General features: G+C 34.7%; 1 protein-coding gene across 3 annotated transcripts in view; it reads right to left on the bottom strand.

The window, feature by feature from the left end:
• LOC122799947 (transcription factor COE1) overlaps positions 1-25,821 on the bottom strand; it is a 1,219,541-nt gene that overhangs the window by 35,694 nt on the left and 1,158,026 nt on the right. For all 3 annotated transcript variants that reach the window (XM_044069358.1, XM_044069357.1, XM_044069359.1), the window contains exons 12-14: positions 14,512-14,577; positions 11,411-11,588; positions 10,683-10,862 (exon numbers count right to left, since the gene is read on the bottom strand). In XM_044069358.1, the coding sequence (XP_043925293.1) occupies positions 10,683-10,862; positions 11,411-11,588; positions 14,512-14,577 (424 nt within the window). The remainder of the gene's footprint in view (positions 1-10,682; positions 10,863-11,410; positions 11,589-14,511; positions 14,578-25,821) is intronic.

Genomic DNA, 25,821 nt, shown 5'->3' with positions numbered 1-25,821 from the left:
AGCCATGGACGGTATTAAGGCAGTCTAGGTCTTTAATGTCTAAGAATGCCTTAACAAGATTCATTTCTGTAGGGGGTTACATTGCCTCTCCTTCCCTGTAATACATTTCTTTGCTGCTAGGAAAAGATGATTCAAAGCCACATATTACAGAGTGTAGCATAACCCTCCCCTTTCACACACCCCAGGAATAATTCTGAAGTAGTTATACTGAATGGGTTGGTCCCTCTAAGACAACTTTCATGATTTCCAGAGAAGTACCCACATTTTGGAACTCTGTAACATAACTTTGATTGCATTTGTTACCTCTCTGTAAAATGAAGACAATCTAATACAACCCCAAAATATGTGGCATCATTCTCCCATGTTCACATTCCAACATCTCCAACAATAAGGAGGAGAAATTTGAAAATCCTTGTAAAACTGAGGTACAGAAATTTTAAAAACAAATATTGCCAAACAAAAAAAATCTATATTTTCTAGACTTGGTAGCATATCTAGGGGCAAGAATAATTAAAGACCAGTTATTTTGGGAGACTCCCATTTTTAACTCTTTCTCACGAGATTGCAAACTTGTGGGTAAAGTGAGAGTAAAACCATACTAAAAATGTTATATGTCTTACCTATGGAACCTCTGATAGTTAGATCTGGATATATACTAGATATAATCTGAGAGATAAATCTTGGAGAGTGATTCACTGATGTGGTGAGCAATCTCATTTTTCTGTGATTCTTTAAAATTGTTCCCGATATATAGATGGCTTATTTTTGAGTAATATCCCCTGAACCTTCAAATGAATATAAAGAAAATGATGTCCCAAAGCCGGTCTGAAGTTCTTGTCATTTTAAACAGCTCTTTCTAATAACATTGTGTTTTGTTTAAATTTATGAGTGTGAATTAAATGAGATGTGCAGAGTAAAGGATATTTTTCTAATGTAGCCAGATACTTCTAACAAGTGACTACAATAGTTTGGATTGGTATAATTTGTTGTAATTATTAAAATGGAAAGCTTATTGTTGAACAACAGTTTAACTGTTGAATGAGGACCCATGAATAAACTTTACTATGTCAAAAATAGGTACAAAAAGAGCTCTCATTTCATAAATAAAATAAAATACTCTAGTGTGCTTTGTCAATGATCTGATGGGCAATCATTTCAAGGTCTGACTTGTCTCCTAACTTGCTTTAGGCAAAAACCATTGAAAAGATCCTAACAGAAGTGTTTTTCACTTTAGATGAATCTGTATATAGAATTAGAAGTAAAACAGCTGCTAAGGTCTTTCTTGATAACAAAATGTGAGAAGGACCAATGCAGTAAGTGATTCAGGATTATGTGAAATATTTCTGGCAAGTCTGGCAATAATTAAACATTTTTAGAAGTCATAACACTGCATCTTCAATGTAAAAGAAATCAACAAATGAACATATGAGGAATCAGTAATCCTTGACTGGGTCCACATTCTGAAGTGTATTGATATATTGTATCAAGTAGTCTTGAAAAGAAGTTATTTCTTGGTTTTGGTTTTTTTGAAAGTTCCCGCCGTGGTTGTTTACTTGAAAAGAAGTTCACAGAGCAGTTTTATTATAGCAATAAAATGGACAATATAAACTGTTTCAACGTTGCAGCTTTTGGGGTTTTGCTTGCAGTCTTATTATTCCAGTCATATTCCTAGCGGGAGAGAGATGGACTACCACAGGTTCCCAGAATGAGGTTACACTTTTCATTGAAGATCCTTGTATTCTGCAACTGCCATTCTATAGAAATCACTCCATCATCAGTTAAGAGAGCTCTAAGTATATATTTTCTCAGGATTATATTTTCTCAGAATGTTCAAGAAATTAAAGTCACTGTTGCATACTTGAAAAATGAATCTGTGAATGTGATGTGCTGTATATTTATTACTGCTTTATTGTTGATAGCTGTATTTTTTTTTATTTATTTTGTAATTTTATTTTATCATAAGCCATAGTACAGCATAAAGCAGACAGTTTTGTTTGTTTGGTAGTTAACAGTATACAGCGAACATAATAGTTATGACCAAATGCATGATACCATTATAATTAGTAAATGACAATAAATCAGCACCAGTATCCTCAGACCTTCTTTGCACTTCACACATTCACTGTTTTGTCCTTCAAAAGGCACTCTGCTTTAAGTAGGTTAACCTAATACCCTCAAGTTAACATATATCAACATGAAGTGAAAGTGACACAATGAAAAGAGGTGAAGATATATAATGTAGCCTGCAAAGCTTTTGCAAAATGTGACTGATATAACAAGCAGGCAGGAAGAGCATTGCTAACATTGGAAAGTAGGACATGACTTTAGGAAGGGTCAAAAGGGATAGATATTCTATTCCCACTCTCTCTAATGAATGTTGGATCTTTGAGCAGACAATATAGTCACAACATGAGTTATGCATTATCTTGCCATCACAATGTGGTTTATGAGATGAAAGATCCTATCATAGCTCTCAAATGTCTCTACATTTACAGAATATCCCTAATTTTGCCTCATATTTTTGTTCGCTTTCTCAATTTCCTTTCATTTTGGTAAGATGCTAAGTATTACAGTCAGTCAATAATGATGACCATTATAGATTTATACTTCTTATAGTTAAACAAATGCATGCTGATGCAAAATCTGTTATTACCATTTTTACATGAATTAGAGTAAGATTTTTAAAACAGTCCTGGATTTCGGGCCTTTTGGTCCCCCCATTATATCTAGCTTGGTCCAGAATTCTTGAGAAAAGAAGTTGCCATGGCTTATAAAAGGCCTTGTGAACATCATAACATTTCATAGCAATGCATGACCCAACTTACAAAAAAAAAAAAAAGAAAACATAATATCCTCAAACAATGTGCCCATACTCAGCCTTATCTTAAGTGAAACAAACTTGAAGTGCTGAGGCTTAAAGATCGTCATTTAAATATCTAGTGAAACAAAACAAGTAATAAGTGATGCCTGATGCTTCCAAGCATCAGTCTATTATCCATTACTAAACAGATGGGTTTTACCCTTATACAGTGGTCATCTGATAATATAGACAGTGAATTTTGGCAAAGAGTAGATGATCATTAGGTATACTTTGTGCAGTAGGGTGGTGATATTCCTCCTCATACTGGAATGGATCATTCATCTGATTCACCTTTGTCTCAGACAACATCATCTGAAACTGCTGTAGGAGCTGCTTTTATTTCCAAGAATTCTATCAGGTCTTGGTTAAAAGATCGTCTCTCAGCATTCCTTGGCCCAGGTGTCCATGTCAAGCTAATCTGTGACTGAAATCTTGTCACCTATCTAATCAATGTTTCTCAATACATTTTGCAATAAAACTGTGTCTGTATCAAAGAAAGGAATGTAGAAAAAGAAATATGTTGCATCAAACTGCAAGGTCGGTAGAATGTGTAATACTTTTTTAAATTTTAAATATCAAGCAGCTACATTAATAGAAGACAGAATTCCTAAAATGGGGAAATTCTCATTCTATGGAAATCATGAAAGTTGTCTTGAAGAGACCATTATGCAGATAGACTTACTTAATCACTTCTTGGGAAAAAAAGTAAAATGGTGCAAGCCATGCATGGGGGCCAACATTTAAATCTAAATAAATAAATAACATCCTTACTTTGAGGTGGTGTCCAGTTTCACAGTTAGTGTGCTCACAAAAGCTCTGGAAGTCTGAAAATTGTTGATGGATAAAGAATACCACTGCAGTGAAGATCCTTGCAATGAACATTAGTTGCATTGAACAGCTCACCAAATGCAAAGCAATATAATAATCTTCCTTTCACTAGAACAATACAACTTCAATATAATTTACAGCTACAACAACATTCCCACTGCCTCTCTGACAGCACAAAGTAGAACCTAATGGGGATCACATACAGTACCTGCTTAATGTTATCACAGACAGTGAAAAGTTCTTTATGAGATAGGACTCTAGAAAGGTTATCATCTTCCAAAGAAAATCATATGTGAGATGCATTGCTAAATGCAAGCTTAAAATTTACTTCACTGAATCATAGTCTCATGCTTGTCAGCTCAGGTTAGGGCTCCCAGAAAGTCCTTCATGAGGTCCATGTAATCACTGCTTATGTGAGTAGCTTTTCCCATTATTCATTCCTTGTAACAAAGTATGAACCAACCAACTCTTGATACCTTGAGAACAGACAATGCGTCTGTTGATGCTTCATAAATATTTGTACAAAGGTTTATAACCAAATTATTCCAAAAATGCAAGTAAAGGTGTTTGGGCTCATTCCTGGGTTCATATTAAGGCACATTTTAATGACTATATATGAGGACCTGAACCTTATTTTTTTCGACAATGTAAGCATTCAAATACTTGGGACATCTAAAGAAATTGTACCCATCTTTCTAAGGTTATACAGAGAAGAAAGTAACAACTTATTTGAAAGCAATTTAGGGTGAAAGCTATTGAAGTTTATCACTGCTTTAAATGCACTACTCTGTATTTAATGACATTCTATACTATCGGTAATCAATTGTTTTCACAAAATCTAACAATACTGTTGAGTTTAGTCTTTAAACAGATCAAAATATGAATGAACATCTGCAACTGTACAGTTCTGTAGGCTGCTGCCTGCTTGTGAAGTAAAAATGGCCTAGAACAGGCTGGTGGTGGGGAGTGGACCATGCATAAATTCTTTCATGGGAAAGCATTTTACTAATTTGGAATGCAGCTTGAAGTTAAGGAATACAGGACAATTAAGATTCTTTTCCACCTACTAAATAATTCCTTCCATGTGCGGTCTCTAGTATGGACTCCTTTCACTGCTATTGACCTCAGGCTATAAGACGCCTTCCTGATGCCATCCTTGATACTGAAGCATGTGTATTATTAAAAGGACCCTTCCTGGTTCAAGCAGTCACTACTACTAATGTTAACAACATATTAGCTAGTTACAGCTGAGCATGCATAAGTTGGGTATGTAATATTCTGCTGCTCTAAAGAAAATATTTTGCTCTAGGAAATTCCTCTTTTCCCCAACATGCAGCAGTTTGGATTTCGAGCATTTAAGCTGCAGAGGTATGGGAGTCTCAACATACAAGGTGCTGGGTGAGGGAACTGATTTTCTAAATATACTTAAGGTTTTGCCAAATGTAAATTCAGCTGAACTGCTACAGAAAAATTGCAGACAACAAATCTATCTTCAACCAACAGTACTACAATACAGTTAATAGCTACCTCCTCCACCCTGTAACTTCAGGCATGAGTTACTCCAGGTTTACTCTTAATACAAGCTCTGTTCGTCTATGACTGCAACATACTGTTATATGCCCACGCTGATTTTTAGTTATAACTTATATTTTAAGGATAAAATGCAGTGTTGCCTGTTATTTATTTATTTATTTATTGCATCACTATTACAGTTTAACACATTCCATTCACTTTGAGTTAAATGTTATGACATCAATACTACAGTTTTATATTACCTGTACTGTCTAGGTAACTGATACCTTTACAAATCAGATTATACCAGAACATTGTTCATTGTTTCAGCATATTCTTAGTTATTTTGAAAAAGACAAACATTGAAAATTGGAGACTATTTATTTAACCAGCACTGCATTATAACTATCAAATTATGATAAAGCAGTTATTTTTTCACATCTGGTTGTTTCTTTTCTCAATAAGAATGTCATTGGAAAAGTTCTCTGACACTGTTATAATCTGAAATCAGCAAAAACCTCTCCTGAAGGGTATGCCAAAGGAAAAGTGTGATGGAGAGCTTTCAGTGCACATCATGGAAATTAACTGCTGGATTTGTTCTTGGGAACTGCTGTAACGACACAAGATTTTGTATCTCAAAAGCATCTGCAATGCGCAAAACATTTATTAACAGTTTCTGCTATACACACATACACACGTGTGTGTGTGTGTGTGTGTGTGTGTGTGTGTGTGTGTGTGTGTGTGTGTGTGTGTGTGTATGTATATGTATGTATGTATATATATATATATATATATATATATATATATATACACACACACACACACACACACACACACACACACACACATGTGTGTGTGTGTGTGTGTGTGCATGTATATATATATATATATATATATATATATATATATATATATATATATATATACACACACACACACACACACACACACACATACACACACACACACACACACACACACACAGTATATCTACACATATACCAATCCTCCTAAATTATCAGGGTGACTGAATACCACCAAATCCAGTAACCATGGCATCTCATCTACTGGAATAAGGCAACCTGTTCATATTGATCTACATGGTGCCCAGACGACAAACAGCAGATGATTACATACACGTAACACTGATTCAACCCCATGATGTTATGCTGCTCATCTAGTATTAAGCTTAAATTCCCACTTTTTCACATTTTGTTTGTTCTGCATCTTGCTTCATGTATATGTAGTATATAATCCAGTGTCAGAGGAAAGTAAACATCCATTTCAGCTTTTCTCCTTTGAGTTTGTAATGTACAGCACATATAATCTTTCACAAACAGGCCCCCCACTCTCCAGGAAGGAAGGCCCAGAAAATATTTATCTACATGAAATGTATAAGACTGCCTTTTGAATTTATGAGACATGGCATTTCTACTTTTTAGTATGTTTATCATCTGTAATGCATTTCAAAATTAATTTAATAGGCAGTGAGCCAATAGCCATGGCGTTTGGTTTATAGTGCATCACTTTTCTTATTTAGCAGTATTCCCTCTCTGATTTGATTATCACTGTGACAATCTGATAATATACCTGTGAAGACTAAAGAAATCAATTAATGGAAACAGGTCCTTCAAAGCTTCTCAAATTGACAGATATTATCCATGTCTGAAGTCACTCAGAGCTTAGAAGTACATGTTAAGGCCCTGGAATCAAAGTGCTAAATTGAATTGCTACTATACAGCAATTAGTTTATTGATTTAATTAAGGATGCCACATTTTAATTTTCAGGCTGTGATTGAAGCAATTCCTGATTAAATGGAATGGTATTAGCAAAGGGCAGGCCTTACCAAAAATGTAATTTCAAGTCAAGAGAGTAGACTCATTTTCAGAAGTAATCTTTTCTTAATTAGTATGAAATGCATACATTAACTGCATACTTTAAACTTAAATGGATACAAATTCAGATCCACATAACCTTATTATATAAGCATTAATCAGAATTTTTAAGGGAAAGGGAAATGTTACATTTCAATAAATCAAGATAACATTAGCTCAAGAATACAGTATTGGCACATATTTAAGTAAAATAAATCACAGAATATCTTCAAAACCCATTAAACAAAGTCAATATATATTGTTAAACTGGGGATATTATGTGATTTGCATCTTCTTTAGAAGAAGCCTGACATAAGGAAACGTGTTATCATAGTCACGCCTCTTATACTATCAAAACACAAAGGTGTTGAATGTTTCTAATATCCTCCAGCTCAGCTATATTAGGTATGTTTATTTCTCTACTTCTGTCTTACACATTAAATATGATATAATTGCTATATATATATATATATATATATATATATATATATATATATATATATATATATATGTACACACACACACACACACACACACACACAAAACATACACGCACAATTAAAAGTACATGCCTTCACTTTCAGATGTTAAGTGAATTTACTATTATTGTACTTTTATTTAATAATTCCACTCTACAAGTAAATTTAAAAGGAAGAACATTGGCGTAATGTCCATCACATGCAAAAACATCCTGTCTTAAGACAAGAAGAATGTAGGCAGATGTGGAATATACTGTCTTGTAAACCCAAGGCAGTCAGTGGCTGTGGTAGCATAACTGATATAATACAATATATTTACAAGGTCACCAAATCTGGACATTTAGAAGAGGGGAATGAAAAATGGAAGTGAATTTGTTATGCATCAAATCACCACCTATAAGACTACACAAAAGCCATTAATATGATTTCCTATTGTATGTTACAGTCTGAGTAAGAAGCAGCCGCTGTGATCATCAGAGCCACAGTCCAGTGAAAAAGGACAGGGAACAGTAGTGGTCTAGGAATATACAGCTAAAAATACTAGTAGCTGAAGGAATGAAACTGAATAATTCTGTTTTTGTCAAGGATTTCATTGCTGACATTAAGATACTACTAGAGTGTAAAGAGACACTCTGGCAGATCAGGCTGAACGCCGATAAACTGCCTGGTTTAAATGAATCAATCAATATCAAGTGTTTTTTACTAAGACAAAGAATTTGAGGAGATTTTTTTATGATATTTTAGTTACAAATCAATTGCTAACAAGTAATACTGCTTAATCAAACTTAACTGCATGCACTTTAGAGCATGAAAGACTAGTAACCAATGGCATTATGATTTTGGGGCAATGCCCACTTTTAGAATGCTTGCATTGGTTGTCTTTATCACATGATTATTTGAATGTATTTTTAAGGGATGTGTGTGTGTGTGTGTTTTACAAACTTTTCTGATGAAGTTCTTGATGAAACATTAAAGCAAACAAAACCGCTAAGAAAAAGTGTTCAAGGGTAGTTTTTCTTAGTCATAATTTCACCTTGTTTTTTTTTGTTTCCAAGTTATTTAGTAATTTTTGTTGGTATCATAATTTTAACTTAGTTTCAAATAGTTCCTTTTATTCTTCATTTTTTTGGTCCTTTTTTCCCCCTGTACCTCCTTTGAAAATGGGCTTTTGTTAAGCAAGATTATCAAACTCAACAAAGTGAAGTAAATAAACATAGACATGTTACACATAATAATATACAGAGAGTACAATAGTTAATAAAAAAATAAAGGCTTACTTAGTAAGATTTTAAGAAATGTACATATATAGTGTTCTCACAATGTCATCTTACTTTGAGGTTCATTGCATCATATATGACATAAATTGTAATATATTAAAATTGTTAAAAGAGAGAAACATGTTTATGATAATGTCATATAGAATGTATAGTAAATTTATTTAAATTAAATCTGATGTTCAAATTGATAAATTCAAGCAAAATGCACATAATGCGTAGCATACCCAATAAACAACAGTGAGCAGATACACTGCGAGTATTAAAGTAACAGACAACAGTTATAAACGGATTCCTATTGGAAAAGTGAGAACTGATACTGCAAAACCTGACACTAAGAAACATAATGAGTGAATTCAGAAATTTGCTTCTATACCTTTAGAGCATTTTTCAAGGGGATTATTTTCCCTCTATCTCGAAAATGGAATGCTGTAGCCCAATTATCGTGATATTTCTAGCTCAAATATCACTATAGCAGGACTGGGAGAAACACTCTGAGACATCATAATTTTACAACTGCTATATATTACCCTACTCACACTTAAGTTGTATCGATCAAAATTCCAATTGCGAGACCTTAAGTGTATCTCATAACAGCGATGGAGCAGCTAGCTATCCAAAATCAAGGTAAAAGTTCCTTGGATAAAGTCATTTCATATTCAGAGCATCTTATGGGAAAAAGGCATTAGGGGGAGATTAGTAAGACAGAAGGATATAAATAGTATAACTTAGAGGGAGAGAGAGAGAGAGAGAGAGACAATAATTCTGAGATGTTATTTCAGGTTTGTCAGTGTACAAGGGGGGTAAGCCTCATATGGACTGATCCTCAGGTGCAAGATTACTGCAATTTTACAATGAAATTAAAGGTTTACATTTTTCATACCTTTTTTAAAGTAAAATCAGTGTATGATTGTACTTCCCGATGTTGATGTCTCTTTGTTCTGAAATAATTCAGAAGAGGTATGTCTTGGATATATAATGCAAGTGCATATACATGCAGAGTATGCTACTATAGTGCATTTAGATCCAGCCTGTGATGTACTGATTTTGTAGCTTTGAAATGCTTAATATAAATGATATAAATATTATTTTATTATTATTATTTTACTTTTTTGAATGTAGTATTATGCATGTATTTTAAAAGCACAAATTATATTTATTGGGTCTGTAAGATTTCTGTTATTGTACTGTACATCTGCTTTTTTTATTATTTCCCACTGCAAACTAGCCACTGGCTGTAAAATGATTGCTTTGCAGAAGTAATTATAATGTACCTCTACTAAAAATATTCTGTTAATCCGAATAGAGTAAAGTATTATCAGGATTCTTCCGTAAATGTTAATATATGTACCACAAATTATAATTTACCAATTTGATTAAATCACACAGCGCTTATTCCTAAGACTAGATGGTAGGAGAGAAAAGACAGTCTAGGTAAACTGTATGAGGTAGTAGCTGAAGTAGAGATGCATTGTGTTTTAGAAATTAGTTTTGGATTAGGACACATATCAGTTTCCAATATCAAACATGAATTCCAAAATGAAAACAAAACTGAATTCCGGAAGCTTCCAAAAACTTGCAGAAGAAAATGGTGGTATAAAACAAGCGGTGTTGCATGAGAGGGATACCAAACCTGTTAATTCCTTATCCTGTAAATTTCTATTTTGGGGTAGAAAAACCCAGGATTCACATGTGTAACATTATTTACTTCTTCAGACACAAACACTGGGGTAAGAAAGAACAAAAGAAAGAAAAACTGAAATATGTCAGATGTAAACTTTGCAGAAAATTAATATAAATCCCATCTCATAACATAAGAAAGTAGAACCAAAATTTAGGGCTGTTAAAACTTACTGGCATATGGAGAGTTGGCAGCAGATCCATTCAAGAAGGTCGGTGAAGCACCCAAGTTTGACATTCCAGCATTTCCATATCCATTCATGCTTGTTGTGACTGAGTTATAATTTGTTTGTTGTGGGGTACTACTTGGCACATACCCATGAGGCGATACACTGCTTGTGTTGCGAGTAAAACCTGTGTGTGTGATGGTAATATAACTTAAGTTATAAAGGCAAAAATGCCATGAAATCAGATTTCTATACATCTTGTTCTGAAACAAAGTAACAATGCCGGAAAGAATCACTATTAGGAACTTAGTGAATTAAAAACTTCGGCAATATATTTTTGAATACATGCCATATCAAATCAATTTCTTGTCTTCTAGGCTAGTGCTATACCAGCCCATTCTGGAGGTATGTCACAACAGAGGATTACATCAAAAATATTTATCACTATTATCACTATTACAAATGTGTCAAAATGTGTCATTCTGAATGGATAACAAAGAAAGCAAAATGTACCTAGAGGTATTGCAACCCAGAGTGGGCTTGATGCTCTGATGCTCTGTCATTATGTTAACAACCAAGGTTTAGGTATTATGAATTCATGTCAAACTGAGATATAGACACTGTGCTGCACAGATGTGATCTACTATCCTGTTATTTAAGTACTATAAACAGCATAAATGGTATTTAAAAACTGAAATATTATCTAGCAAAGCAAGACACTGCAGGAAAACATACCTTGATTTGTAGATGGCGAGGCTTCTGAGACATTTACTGCTAGCTGCCCACTGAATGAGTTTACCCCCATCATTCCTGCATGGACTGGTGTATTAGTCAAAGCTGGGAGTTGGTTGTGATTTCGGGGAACACTGTATAATGCTTCTGCTATATCTGCTGCTCTTTTTAGAATTATTTCCTGTCAAGACAAATATATCAATAAATCTGTAAAAATGCAAAACAGTATGCTGTTTGAAAATAGTTTTATATGCTGAATGAAAATACTTTTGAAGCACAATTCTGTTATATGGAAGGACAGGTAAGGTACTTAAAATAACAGCAATGTTTTAAGGTACAAGTTATAAAACCTGTATGTCTTAGTAAAGCATATAATGCCAATAATTAATCCCAACACTTTATTATAGCAATAAATGTGGTAAAGCATCACAGCTTGAAAAATCAGCTTGCATTAGCTCTCATAAATCATCTATAGCCTATTACTGTCAAAAGCTGTGTTCTAACATATAATGTGCATAGTAATGTTTGAAACTCACATATCGCATACCATTTATAGTGTCACTTTGCTACTTCAGAAGTATATTAAGGGACTTCTGAATATGCAGTCTGAGAAACAGCCTCTAAGCAATGTTTGCCTGAATAAAATATTTTTTATTTTATGTATTAAAGGATGCTGATTCTAAAAAAATCAACAAGACATGTTTATGACAGTGAATAAGGTTTTTCTAAAGGTCTGGTCCCATTCAGCTTCTAAAAGAATAGTTGTGGTTTCTTCTGATTGCCTAATAACCAAGGAAGAGCTTCTACGAAGATGGGTAGGCCACCTGCAATGCCTACCTGAATCCAGTTCAGGAAACCAAAGCGACAGTGTAGCAAAGAGAGCATCCAAGATATAAACTCTTACAACTGTAAGCTTGAAAATGAAGAAATCTATTGCCTCCCTGCATAAGTCTACTGAGGTGAAATATCTATGTATAAAAGCAACCATCACTGTGTCCACTAGCCACATTTTCCTTTTGGAAGATATCAGCAGAGCTAAGTAGTTCACAGATTCATAGGTTCAATAACTGGAGACTGTGTGCTGGAGGTAGGATATTATCCTTGCCATAAATGCAGAGGATAGAGAGTAATATAGAGAGACATACAGCAAGAAGCAGCAAGGAAAAATGTAGAAAAATTAACATATTTCCCATTATGCTCAGCAAAACCCTGCTCCCACCTCATATGTTATAAATAGTACTCCTCTTAAGACAAACATGGTCATAAGAGACCTGGGCACTTTTGTGGAAAACTCTCCCTCATACAATTATCATGTTTCCACTGTAGAGAGGAAATCCTTCAATCTTTTCCAGTTAATTCAAAGGCAATATCTTCAATATCTAAACAAGACATCCTACTAGTTTCCTCTTCCCTTACGTGTAAATCCACCAACTTGAAAGGCTCCAAAGATACCTAACCAAGAAAACTGAAAATGTGAAATCCACCAACTATCCCTATCATTACCATGACTGTGTTTATATTCAGTAGCCTACTGGCTTCCCTGAAGTGATTATGTCTCAAGTTTTAATTCATGAAAGAACCAATCCTATTTTTCCTCCTATCTCTTAACAAAACCAGTGACTCTATAAACACCCAACAAGAGACCTAAATCCACACCAACAAATAAACAGGACTCCCTGAAGAGACAGGTTCCTAAACCAATGTAGTCACAATCTGTGGAATAAGTTACCACTACAGGTTAGACAAATTATTATTCTGGTTACTGTTAAGACTAAGTAAATTGGGTGGGTAGATTTAAATTTAGACCAGGGTTATCACATACAGCACTGCTCAGTTTGGGAAGTAATGTAGGAACTTTTAAGTGTGTCTGCTAAAAGGTGCAGATGGCTAGGCATCCTATGGTCCTTGTGAGAGTGTGCCTACTATTGTTCCTATGTTCATACACCATTTAGCTGCTAAGTCAAATTATTATTTAAACAATGCTTCCATCTTTATTAGCCACCACTATATGTTATAATCTGATAAAGATGTATAGACATATAAAGTACATCTCACAAGACCTTTACTGATAGATCACAAGAAACTTCAGAGACATGCATGACATCTCTTTTTGCCATAAGAACACATCTCAGATCATGTTCCAGACCAAAGAGTTCATTGACTACACCAATCCTTTATTACAGGTTCATAGGTAAGTACTAGGCTAGCTGCCATTGCAGGCTATTTTTAGCTTAGACAATTTCCCCTTTTGTTCTCAAAATAACCTATTCCATTTGGTTATAGACTGGCCTTACCCATCCCAGTGTAATAATAATATATTACCCCAATGAGAATAATAGGGATCATACCATAGATAATTTGAAGGGACACATGTTCAGGATAAAGTATTTAGGAGCTGCCACTGTCCATTAGAAGTACAGGGGGCAGTCCTGAGGTAAAATAGATTCATAGGTTCATAGGTTGGTACTAGGCTATCAGCCCTAGGGCCTATACAAGCCTAGCCATAACAATTCCCTGGCTATTTCTTCCCACACTATTTACTTCCCTGGACCCCTGTCTAGCAGGGCTGTCTGTTACCCATCCATAGATCCAAGCTGTGTTTGAATACGGGCAGGGATGAGAGCTTTGCTTTATGTGGATGTGGTGTCTGGTCCAGAATAGTGGCATCCTCTGTGAGATGTACCTGTCCTTCCAACCCTATTCTATTGATACAACAGCGAGGTTTAGAGCCCTAGGCCAAGTTTCCTGATGCCATCTGACTAACTGATGTACAGTAACTCCATCAGTATTGGTTGGAGGATACCTTGAATGCCAGACACAGGTCACCTCTTTATCGGTCTGTAGGATATATTGTACTATACGTTACAGTATGGTAAAATCTGAATTTAAAGCAGATATCATTTTAAAACCATTGTGTTAAAACAGTATTGTTCTCTTGAAAGAAAAAAAGTACATGACCGTCAGTATTTCAGTCACAGTTTATATTCTAAAGAATGCATGAAGACCCGCATATTTTCCAAGCAGCCCCTCATTACACATTTCTACATGCACATCTCACAGATGAACATGTCATAACGATCACCGATTACAGAGAAAGTAGTCACCTGGTTGTTATGTGGCATGCCGTATAATGCCTCCACGAGGTCAGCCGCTCTTTTCAATATTACCTCCTAGAGAAAAACAAATAACTTTAAATGTGAGTGTTGCCAATTTTACCATTACAAGTAGAATTATACAATGAACTACTAATCTAATGGTTGACAAATCCAAAAAATTATATATTGGAACTGATGCATACTGAGATATATAAAGTTTGTTATTCTTTTTTTTTTTCTTACAAATGAACCATTATTCATCCATTAATTCTTTTGTTTGATCTCCTGATGTAATTTTCTAATTACTATATCATAGCAACTGCACTCGTTCTGCTTTTTTCTGTCTTATTTGACCTTATAATATGTAAAAACAATTTGTATGCTAGAAGAAATATTAGGATATTTGCAGTGTCAACAGATACCATGCTCTGATGCAAGGAAATAGATGTGGTAACTTGCTGAGGCTTTTTGCATTGGGAACATGGCACTATTTTATTGAAATATGTTCTGTTTATTAACAAAACTATATATTGGATTTACATCCAAAACCATGGCAATCTGAACGCTGTTCTAAAGAAGACTGTCTAACCTATATGTCTGTGCTGAGTGGCCAACAAAAGCAAACCTAACAGCCTATCATTTCATTGCAAGAATGTTCCATGCTAACCAAACTTTGCGCACATATTGAAATTAGACATATATTAAAACAGAAATATCACACTGTGTCTCCTGTTTCACAGATACATCTCAGGTAAATTATGTTAGGATCCATTAACACATCTATATTCTACAGTAATCTCAATCCAGCATGAAGGAAAGAACGAAAGAGAAAAATTATTAAAAAAAATGTCTAGAAGGAGTATGACACAGCATGCAATAAAAATAATCTTATTAAAGTGTCAGGTAAAAATAAAATTTAAATGAAGTGGATATAGTTCAGCGTGAGGAATGAGATCATGGCCAGTGTGCATAGCTTTCTAATCGGCTAATTAATTCTTTGTAAGAGCCATACAAATTCATTATTTATTGCATATAATTTCTCAGTTAAATGTTATAGATCTGGGGCCCGACTCCAAATGACTTGATCTCAGTGTAACTGACCACTTACACTGAGAGCAGGCTCAGAGCAGGTCTTTGGGAATCTGGTCCCTGGTATAAGCTTGTGTACAGATAGGCCTTTTGGAATCAGGGCAGGCTTACACCGAGAAATACTCTTTTGGAATCTGGCCCCTAAAACCTCATAGAATTGTTTTTCCTTTGTAATGTCATGCTTATGCCTGTAAGGAAAATGCAAATGTGTAATTGATTTAATATAGTCAGCCATTGGTTAAAATGTTTTATTATTTAATGCTTATTTAAATGCACTTGTTGTTGTGTCTTTCGGCTTTTCCCGGTTAGGGTCGCCACAGCGGAACTCCAGTCCGCTAATGATTGGCAGTAGATTTTTATGTGCTGAGCTGCCTGCCCTGACACACAACCTTCAACGAAGGTACGCCCATTTACGCATGTCTCCACACAGAAGACACTCTAGCTGAGAATCGAACAGGGCAACGTCTTACTGTGAGGCGACAACACTAACTACAAAATAGCAGTCTCCATCTAACAAACAGATATCAACTTTGAGACTGTCAAGCTCACTATTTTTAGAATATGAAACATTTACTCATACATTGGGTAAACTTTCAACAATCAGGTCAGTTGATGACAATGCAGTGTTTTTCCAATCAGGTAAAATATTTTTAGGACTAACATAAAAAAGCCATTACAAAAAAAAAAAAAAACACTTGTGTGACTAGGCCTTAAACCCATGCACGTCTTATGCCATGAATTTATTTTTACTTATTTTTTCTTTGAGCTCATAAAGTATTCAGAGGTGCTAAGATTGTTTACTTCATACAATACAAATAATTAGATTTATAGATGTTACTAGGCTTGCAGTCCAGGAAACCATGAGAAGCCTAGCCCAAATTCCCAGTTGCCCCAAGTACTGTCTGTGAAGTGACTTGCTCAAGGTCACACAACAGGAAAATGAGAGCTGTGGGAATCAAACCTTGTACCATTGGAACTCACAGCTTTAACCCTCGCTGCTCCATTTTATGCAATGTTCTTTATTCTTTAGCTTTACTGATAGCGTTATAGCTTCAATCCACTTCCAGGGGTGATAGTCAGGTAAAACATAAGCTAAAACTGTATTTTCCTACAGGTGATTAAGTTATAAAAGCTGATAATTAGATGTCTGTCTCAGAAAATGTAAAGCAGAAATGTTAATTAACAAACAGAACTGTAACATGCTAAGAAGTGGCTTTACAGTGCACCCTGTCTGGTTTCATTGACAAAACAGCTACATTGCAATATGAGCTACTGAGTTCTAGGATGCATTTTGGTTTCAGCATCTACTTATCTTCTTCTGAGGAACAGTTAATCTGGCAATGAATTATTTGTATCTATTTTGAATTAATAAATACAAATAACGTTACTCCATGGGTATAAAACATGTAAACTGTTTACCTGTAGCTAAGGATTCAACTAAGGGCATCTAGATACCTGTCATACTATAGATTTGTTGTAACAAAATATACAAGACAGCAGCAAGGAAGCATGGCACATTACTAAAGAAATGCAAATTGCAAACTGCAGTCACAAATAAATAGTGTGGTGTGCTTAAACTAAAACTAGAAGTTAGCAGCAGCTAACAGTGCACAAAAATCACATTTTTACTTATTATCTTGATAACTGGAAAGGTAATTTCCAGTACAAAAAAAATGAAAAGTGTTCTGTTACTAGTTTAAACCACCAATGGAGCAAAGGAACATATTCTAGAATTCTTAGACATTTTCATTTAAATCTTTTTATTAATTCCACCCGGTATCTTGTGGACTTACAAAATGTTATTTCACTTTTACTGCAATAAGAACATTTTCCTTGCTCCATATACTGCAAGGTATACTTTGACTGCTAAGAATCTAAATAAAAAAAAATTCTGATTTTGGCAAACTGGTATCATAAATATCTGCAGCTACAATATGCAGTTTACAAGAGCAAGGTTATTAAAACAGAATTTATTGACATGAGCAGTAGAAAACTGTCATTTGCAAAACTGAAGAAAAGTGAGTACCATCAGCACAAATGCAACATATGATAAATATTCAGATTATGTCATATAATAAATATTCAGATTATGTAATATGATAAATATTCAGATTATGTCATATGGTCAGATTAGAAAGAGAGATGTTTATTTGCCCCTTCCAATACTAATATAACAAAATCTAATCTGTTAATAATAAATGTTGGTAAGGAAATATGCATTAAACGATTTTGATTACATAGGGAGGAGAGAAAAAGACTCCTGGTACATTCAAACTCCAGTCTGTCAATGTAATCCTGGAGCTCTACGCATATATAATTAAAAATATTAAACATTAACAAATCCAGTAGAAGAATTTGTGTATACCTGGTGCTCATGTAAGTGCAATTATCTTAATGAATCACTTACAGTGACCAGGCCCATCACCCCAACCCCCAGACCAGAGCCTTCATTTTTCTTGCTATGTTATTTATCTGCATGTGAGGATTTTAAGTTAATAAGGAGCTCAAGTATATGCTTAGTGTCTCAAAAATTCACAAATGTGTAATTTTATTTCTTTTTAAGTACATTACTACAATAATAAACAGCAGCAGATATTTTATGGAAAACTTCAACAGTTTGATATATATATATATATATATATATATATATATATATATATATATATATATGGTTTACTATCATAATCTTGAAGGCAACATTTTTTCTATCTAAACGATTAACGAAAAACTTGAAAATGAAAAAATATTCTAGCCTATATGTCGAACATCGTAAACATTTGACATACCAGACTTCTGGTTTCGAAAGTCCGTATGTCCTTTTATGTTTTAGCAGGGGTCAAACCCCCCTGCACCCCCACACTCTCTGCAAATTATATATACCAGCTCTGAGATTGCACTACAGTGAGGAAAGGGGTAAGTTCCCCGATCCTCACTGTATCGCAATCTCTGTTCACAATGCCAAACTTATAATAAGGAATGAAGCTTTACGTTCGTTATTATGAAGCTGAATTAATCCAGTTCGGCACTGTGCAACTTTGAAAACTGCCTTTCGCCCACACGACATTCACACTCAAGCCTTTGCAATTTTGATTGCAAGCATACACACACACACACACACACACACACACACACACACACACACACACACACACACATTTTCATGTTATATTGCTTTCTATCTTTCTATTAACTCTTTCTTCTGGTATATAATTAATGATGTACATTCACTAAAATAAAACTATGTGAGGTCATAAAGCATAGTCTGCAATATCACAACTATTTTGGCAATAAACTGCAATGTCTCAGGATTATTATCTTCTGTAGGGGATACAGAAAAAGTAAATGATAGCCTTTTTTGGAAAAATATAATCAATTAATAAATATTTATAGCATTAAGCATATGAACATGCATGCTTCAAAAGAATGGTATATATAGAATAGCAATGGTGCATTAATTATAAAATTTTTTGTCTGGTGTTTCAGAAGCTCAACAATCACTACATGGCCCTGTCTGAGGCATCATATTTATTTGGTGTTAAGATAAAAAATTAGAAACATTTTTCCTTTATAAATCACCATATACAAATCTTATTTGTCGCTTTTGTTCTTAAAGTTGCCCTCTAAAAATGATTCCCTCAAGAACTAAACCTATATAACATAGCCTATTAATTGAGCATGATGGTGTCTACTGTGTTGAACCTTTAAACAACACAATGCATCTTCCAGACTATCATAACCTGAACTGCAAGGTTCACTGAACTACAGTATAATCATGGAATTAACACCATGTTTCACGCTGCGCTGAACATGCAGAAAATACAATGCATTTTCCAGACTTATCATAATCTGAATTGCAAGGTTCACTCATCTACAGTACAATTATGGAATTAACAACTGTCATATCCTCAGGCTGAAGATCTCAGTGGCTGCCAATCCATTCTTTTGAATGGCAAAAAAAATTCTTAATGAATATATTAAGGTGTTCCTACTTGCATCGCAAATCAAGCTTCCAGATAAAGATTAATGAATTCAGCTAAAATTTATATCATCACTGAAGCAAATAATCTTGTCAAAACAATTGGTGTTAATAAGTGTATTTTTGTCTATATTAAGCTTGGATGGGGATGTCTTTTCATTGAAAAACTATAGAATTAAATGCAACTACCATGCACCCTTTTAGTCACTCATTGATAGCTAACATTTCACTAATATTCATCCAGAGCTCTAAAAGCTCCATATATACTGCACTTTAATGTGTACCCTGAAAAGAAAAAAAGACAGCATATTTTATTCATATGAATTTGTCAACAACTCTCAGCCATATAGTTTGACTTAAGAAAGTTGTAAAAGTTTAACTTAATATTTCTTCACATTAATAATGCTATTATAAGAACTTAGCTGTAATGTTCAATTTTCATATAGCCTCTGATCAGAAAATAGAGATATAATTGCATTCATTTTGCTGTCACTATAACCTCTTCAAAAATCTTCAAGCATCTTTTCAAATGACAAGCTTTTAAATTCATATTAGCATTTTTTTTCTTTTTTAAATTCTCCGTAATATAAGGTAAAATAGTTGTCACACTGCAGTAACTACTTATAACATGTACTCGATCTTAAATTCAAAAATGAATGGAATTATTCTAAACCCATGTTATTACCTATAGATGTCATCAACCATTTTCAAAAGGCATTTTAGCAGCCATAGTAGAAAACTGTTAGGTTTTACAGTTCACATTTTAAACATAATCTGAAATCATTCTTATAAGAAACATTGTCCTTATCAAGTTTAGATGCTGATTTAAAGTCATATTTTGAATATTTTAAGGAAGTTCAAATATTTTAAAAAATGTGGTAGACAAAGTTTGCCATGGTGACTGAAAAGCTGAATGAACGTGACTCTTTAACCACAACTATAGGGCTGCTAGCTAGATCCAGAAATCTAATCAACATAATAATGCTTTATTGAGTACTATAATGGCATCTCTAGTCAAATGAAACTGTTCTCAATAAATACCAGCACAACTGTTATGTAGCAGGTTATTGCCTTTCCATTTTCATTTCTTATTTCAGCTACTATAACATTGTTTTTCTTCAGTTTCTGACAGTCCTGCATTGTTTTTGGTCTTAAAACTGAAGCACACAGCAGGATAAATGCCAAACAAGTTCCCTTAAAATAATTAGTTTTGCTCAATTCCATTCTAAGACTGTAAATATCAGCTTACTGACCTACAATTATAGATGAGAAAATAGAATATCTAGATACCAGATGCATATGCGAGTGGACAGAGGAAGCAATACATGTGCATTGAAACAAAGACAGAACTATTTAAATCAAGTGTATCATTGTTTTCTTTATGTTACTGTAAGACCTTTGTGTGTTCTATTCATAACTCCACAGTATATATTTTTCTTCTTAGTGTCTGTGTTATGATTTAGGCACATTTATACATTCAGTATATCAGGGATATGAAACCATTATACTTTAAGATAAATCTGTTTTTTTTTTTTAGAAAGTCTGATCAGGGTGAGTAGACAGTTATTGTAGACAAAATGTTACTTAGTTTGGCTTCTCAAATTAGACATTATTTTCAGTGAATGACTTGCTCTTACACAGCAATCATGATATAGAATTTGGGTTCCCGTGCAATTTTTCCTGAACACATGAGCAAAAGAGATCAACTATTACCATTAAACATTTCTTGTTTTCATTCATAATATTAAAGGAATGGTAGACATACATACAGTCACACACACACACACACACACACACACACACACACACACACACACACACACACACACACACACACACACACACAAGCTCTGACCTGTTAATGACCTGCTTCTTGTGCCAACTGTACAAGGTTTGAATCTTTCCACTTAAATTTGCCTACTGTATGACCTTCAGCAAATAAGTTTTTCTCAGACAGTGCCTTTGGAGCAATTGGAAGTTTGTTTGGGATAGGCCCCTTAATAATCTACTGCACCTCATGCCAAGTAATTTCCGTGAACCTATGAATGTAAATATGAATGTGATAGAACCATCTGAAAGTAAACAACACATTTGACTAAACACCAAATATTTCCTTTTCATGAGATTGTGCTACCTTTCTATTATAACATTCATTTAACAGGGGCATAAGAAACTCAGATCCCTATGGGTGTAGGGTGCTTGCCCTACTGCAGAAACATTATTTATTTATATTATGTCCATTTGTTGTGTTTTGTATTTTTCTTTTATGAATTCATTATTATTATGACACTATTTTTGATTCAGGTTTTTTGTAGATTTTGGAATTATGTTTTAGTATTCTTTGTTAGGTTTCAGCCTTCTCAAAGAGTAGCTTATTAAGTTAGCTTTAAAAGACATACAACACTAGATGTACTCTGTCAAAGTGTGAAAAAACTGTTTCAGGATGATTTAAGTTCTCCCATAACTGGTCTGTCATCTCGGACATTTACAATATTCCAAGTTTTTACTGTTTTACTAAGTTCTTTAGAATATCTGTCTATCTGTCTATCTATCTGTCTATCTATCTATCTATCTATCTATCTATCTATCTATCTTTCTTTCTTTCTTTCTATTTCATCTGACATTCATATACTTCCTAATCATTAGTTAATGAAAATGGTTCTGTCATATGCCAACATTGTCAAACTAGTTTATTTCCAGAAAAGAAAAAAAAGAATGTTATGCTGGTCCACTAACAGTAAGCAATGAAATTCAAAACAGATATGATACCTTTACTAGATCAAAGCAGGTTTTATGGCTACTCACACTTTCAGATGGGCTTCTATTAGTCTGAAAACTCAGGTAGCTGTATCAGTAAAACCACTTTTGGTTCAATAAAATTTATCACATCAATTATGTGCCCCAGAATTTCATTTCCAGAACTTTTCTTGGCTCAAAGTAATGAAAAAAAATTACCATTACCATGGTCTCATACCACACAGATGTAAGCAAGACACTCTGCCTAACAATATCTGCATAAAATTTTAGTTTCTGAACTTATATTTACTGTAAACAGTATTGCAAATGGAAACGTAATCCAGCTGCATGATCCAATAAAATAACCGAGAAAATGATGCATTTAAGAAAACACATTTGTAAGAAGGTTTCAGTAGCATTTATCAGAATTTTCTTATGACAACAAAAAAGCATCTTTTTCTAAACTGTCTGTGATCTTTCAGTTGCATAGTCACAACGTCATTAATTCACTGAAAATAATGTCTAATTTGAGAAGCCAAAGTAAATAACATTTTGCCTGCAATAACTGCCTACTCACCTTGATCAGACTTTCTAAGAAAATCAGTTTTATCATTAAAGATAATGATTTCTTATTATTGTTTTACTGTTTAGTACAGTATATTTATTTTATTAAGGTAAAATGTTATGTATTTCATCTTCTGCGCATGGAATTTATATTTATAAACAAGAATCAGATTCATTATTTTCTGAAAAATGATTCAAACAATACCAGAAAAAAACGCAGAGAAAAGAGATGAAACAAAAAGTTCTGCTTCTGGCTTCTTGTTTCTTAGTCTTTCTGTACTTGAGAGAACACGAAGACTTAGTAAATGACAGAAATGAGGACACCACAAATCTTTCAAACCTTTTCAATAAGTGAGTAAAATGGACCCTGCAAGCTGCTTGCATGTGGTGACCAGAAAATTGCTCTCACCTACATGTCACTGTGCTTAGGGTATAGTGGCCCTGAAGCATGTTTGTGTTCGGGATCTAATATATAGCCTTTCAATCAGGCTTGAGAGCTGTGAAATACACAGACAGAACATGACGAGCAGGTCAGGAAAGCAATAAAGATTTTACAGTGCTGTCCAAGGTGCTAAATTTACTCAATAATGGCTTTGGCACCAGTGTTAACCTCTCATTTACTACTAGTTTGAGGGGCTAAATTGAAGTAGCTGACTTCATTTAACTTGAAATGTATATTTTTATGACATTATATAGTGTAAGGAGATTGAAATGGTGTAACAGTTCCTAGAATACAAGACTCCTTCACTGATGAAGTTAAAAATTGCCATGCATTTCCCAAAATGCATTTATTTTTTTTCTTTTATCCAACCAGATCTAGAGTACAGTTATTTATATATTAATCACAGAACAGCACAATACTGTATAGTACAAAATAATATATCATAGTATACTATGAAAGGCCTACAGATCATGTATAATGGTTATAACCTTATTAAAATCTTACTGGGAATGTAGTATTGAATAGGTTATGTGAAGCTTAAACAAGACTAGTAGCAATTAAATAATTCATTAGATTAATGTGGCTATTCACATGGACATCAGGACATAAAGCTTCTGTTCAATATCCTTAAGTTTTGCCTTTGTTCTCCATAAATAAACATTACAAAACTAGCTATCATGTGCCTGTGTAATAAGAAGCTCTCGGTTTTTAAGTTCTTAGGTTCACAGGTGGTTGCTAGGCTATTGACATGAAGGTCTTTATAAGCCTAGTCGTGTGTACCCAATATAATAGAAGAAACCCAATATAAAGGATCTTGCCTAAACTCGAGATCTTACTTAACGACTGCCCATATCTTGGACAGTCATAGGTGAAATCCCCAGGAGAAATTTACAGTTTCCCATCCAGCCATCTACGCTACATTTAAACAGAGTCATAGAAGGGCTTTGCTTGATGTGAATTGGTAGCATACTCCAGAGGACTCTAAAACACATACGTCTCTCCAGCAAGTCCTATTTATATTGCAGGCCAAGTTAAGGTCTCTGAACTGGGTGGCCCTTTTCCCACTTGACTTACAGATATGCAGCATTTCCATTAGGTTTGGATCCGAGAATCCTCTGTAGGCCAGGCCAAGTCTCCTCTAAGTAGTCTGTATGCTATTGAGCACAGCGACAGTGACTTCATTCTGTCAATGTATGACATGTGCTGGAAACCCTGAATTTTCTTGGTTAAAAATCTCTGAAGTCTCTCAAGTTGCTGCAGGTGCCTGGTAAGGTACATACCAAAGGGAGCATTGTACTCAATTATTGGCCTGATAAGAGTCGAGTACAGGGGTGCTGTGACCTCTTTTTGCATTGCTAATGAGGTGTGTGATGCAGAATGCCTTACTTACTTACCACAGTAGACACATGGTGGTCAAAGTTTAGGCTACAGCCAACTTGCGTTCCCAAGTCTCTCACTACTGAGTTGTTACTTAGGGTATTATTATTTATATGATAGTCTGCAAGGATATTGTTTTTACAGAATGGGATGATAATGCATTTTTTAACACTGAGTCTGAGTCCATGGCTTTGACACCAATCATCGGTTTGTGTAAGTCTCTCTTGAAGTATATTGACATTGTTTGGTGATTCAGTGATTGCACCTAATTTGCAGTCATCAGCAAACTTAGTCAGCCACAGCCCCTCTGTTTTGGCTTAAACATCTGAGAAGCATATTCCAAACAAAAGGAGGCCCAGCACTGACCCTTGTGGAACCCCACTGGTGACAGGTCTGTTGGTTGATTCAAAGTCCCTAGCTTTGACTGACTGTGATCTGTCGGTGAGCCAGTTAGCAACCCACCTGTTAAAATAAGGATTGATATTCAACCAAAGGCCTTGGCTAGTCAAGGTAGGCTATATGGACAGATTTGCCTTCGTCTATGGCTCTGTTGACATTTTTGAAGAAGTCCACCAGGTTTAACAGACATGACCTGCCTCTGACAAAACCAAACTCTGTCGGATCAAGGGTTGGAGATCAACTATATCCTTATTTATAAGGTCCATGAGGGTTCGTTCCATGGTCTTAAGGATAACGCTGGTTAAGCTTATTCTTTAGTTCCCAGGGTCTATGGCTGTACCCCCTTTATGAAGGGGGATGACCATTGCTGTTTTCCATTCAGCAGGGACAAAACCAGTACGCAGGATGTGGTTGAAGAGAATACCTAATGAAGATACTAACTCATGTTTTAGACCATTTAAAATGCAACCTGGGATGCCATCCAGTCCCATAGTGGCTGGGAGTTTGGCCTTGGAGAGAGCATTAATGACTTGATTTTTGGAAATGCAATGTGGGGAGATGTAGAGAGAATGCTTTGTGGAATGTTTGGAGGGGACAAGGGGGTGAAATTTTGGCCAAACCTGTTGGCTAATAGGTTAGCTATTTTCACAGGATCAGTGTGTGTGATGCCATCCACAGCTAGTTCAGTACACATCTGGGTCCTACCTTTTAGGTTATGGATATAGCTGAAGAATGC

This window comes from Protopterus annectens, chromosome 4.part0 (assembly GCF_019279795.1).
Source record: "Protopterus annectens isolate FY-2018-M chromosome 4.part0, PAN1.0, whole genome shotgun sequence".
Lineage (NCBI taxonomy): Eukaryota > Metazoa > Chordata > Ceratodontiformes > Protopteridae > Protopterus > Protopterus annectens.
This window is presented reverse-complemented; position numbering and strand designations above follow the sequence as displayed.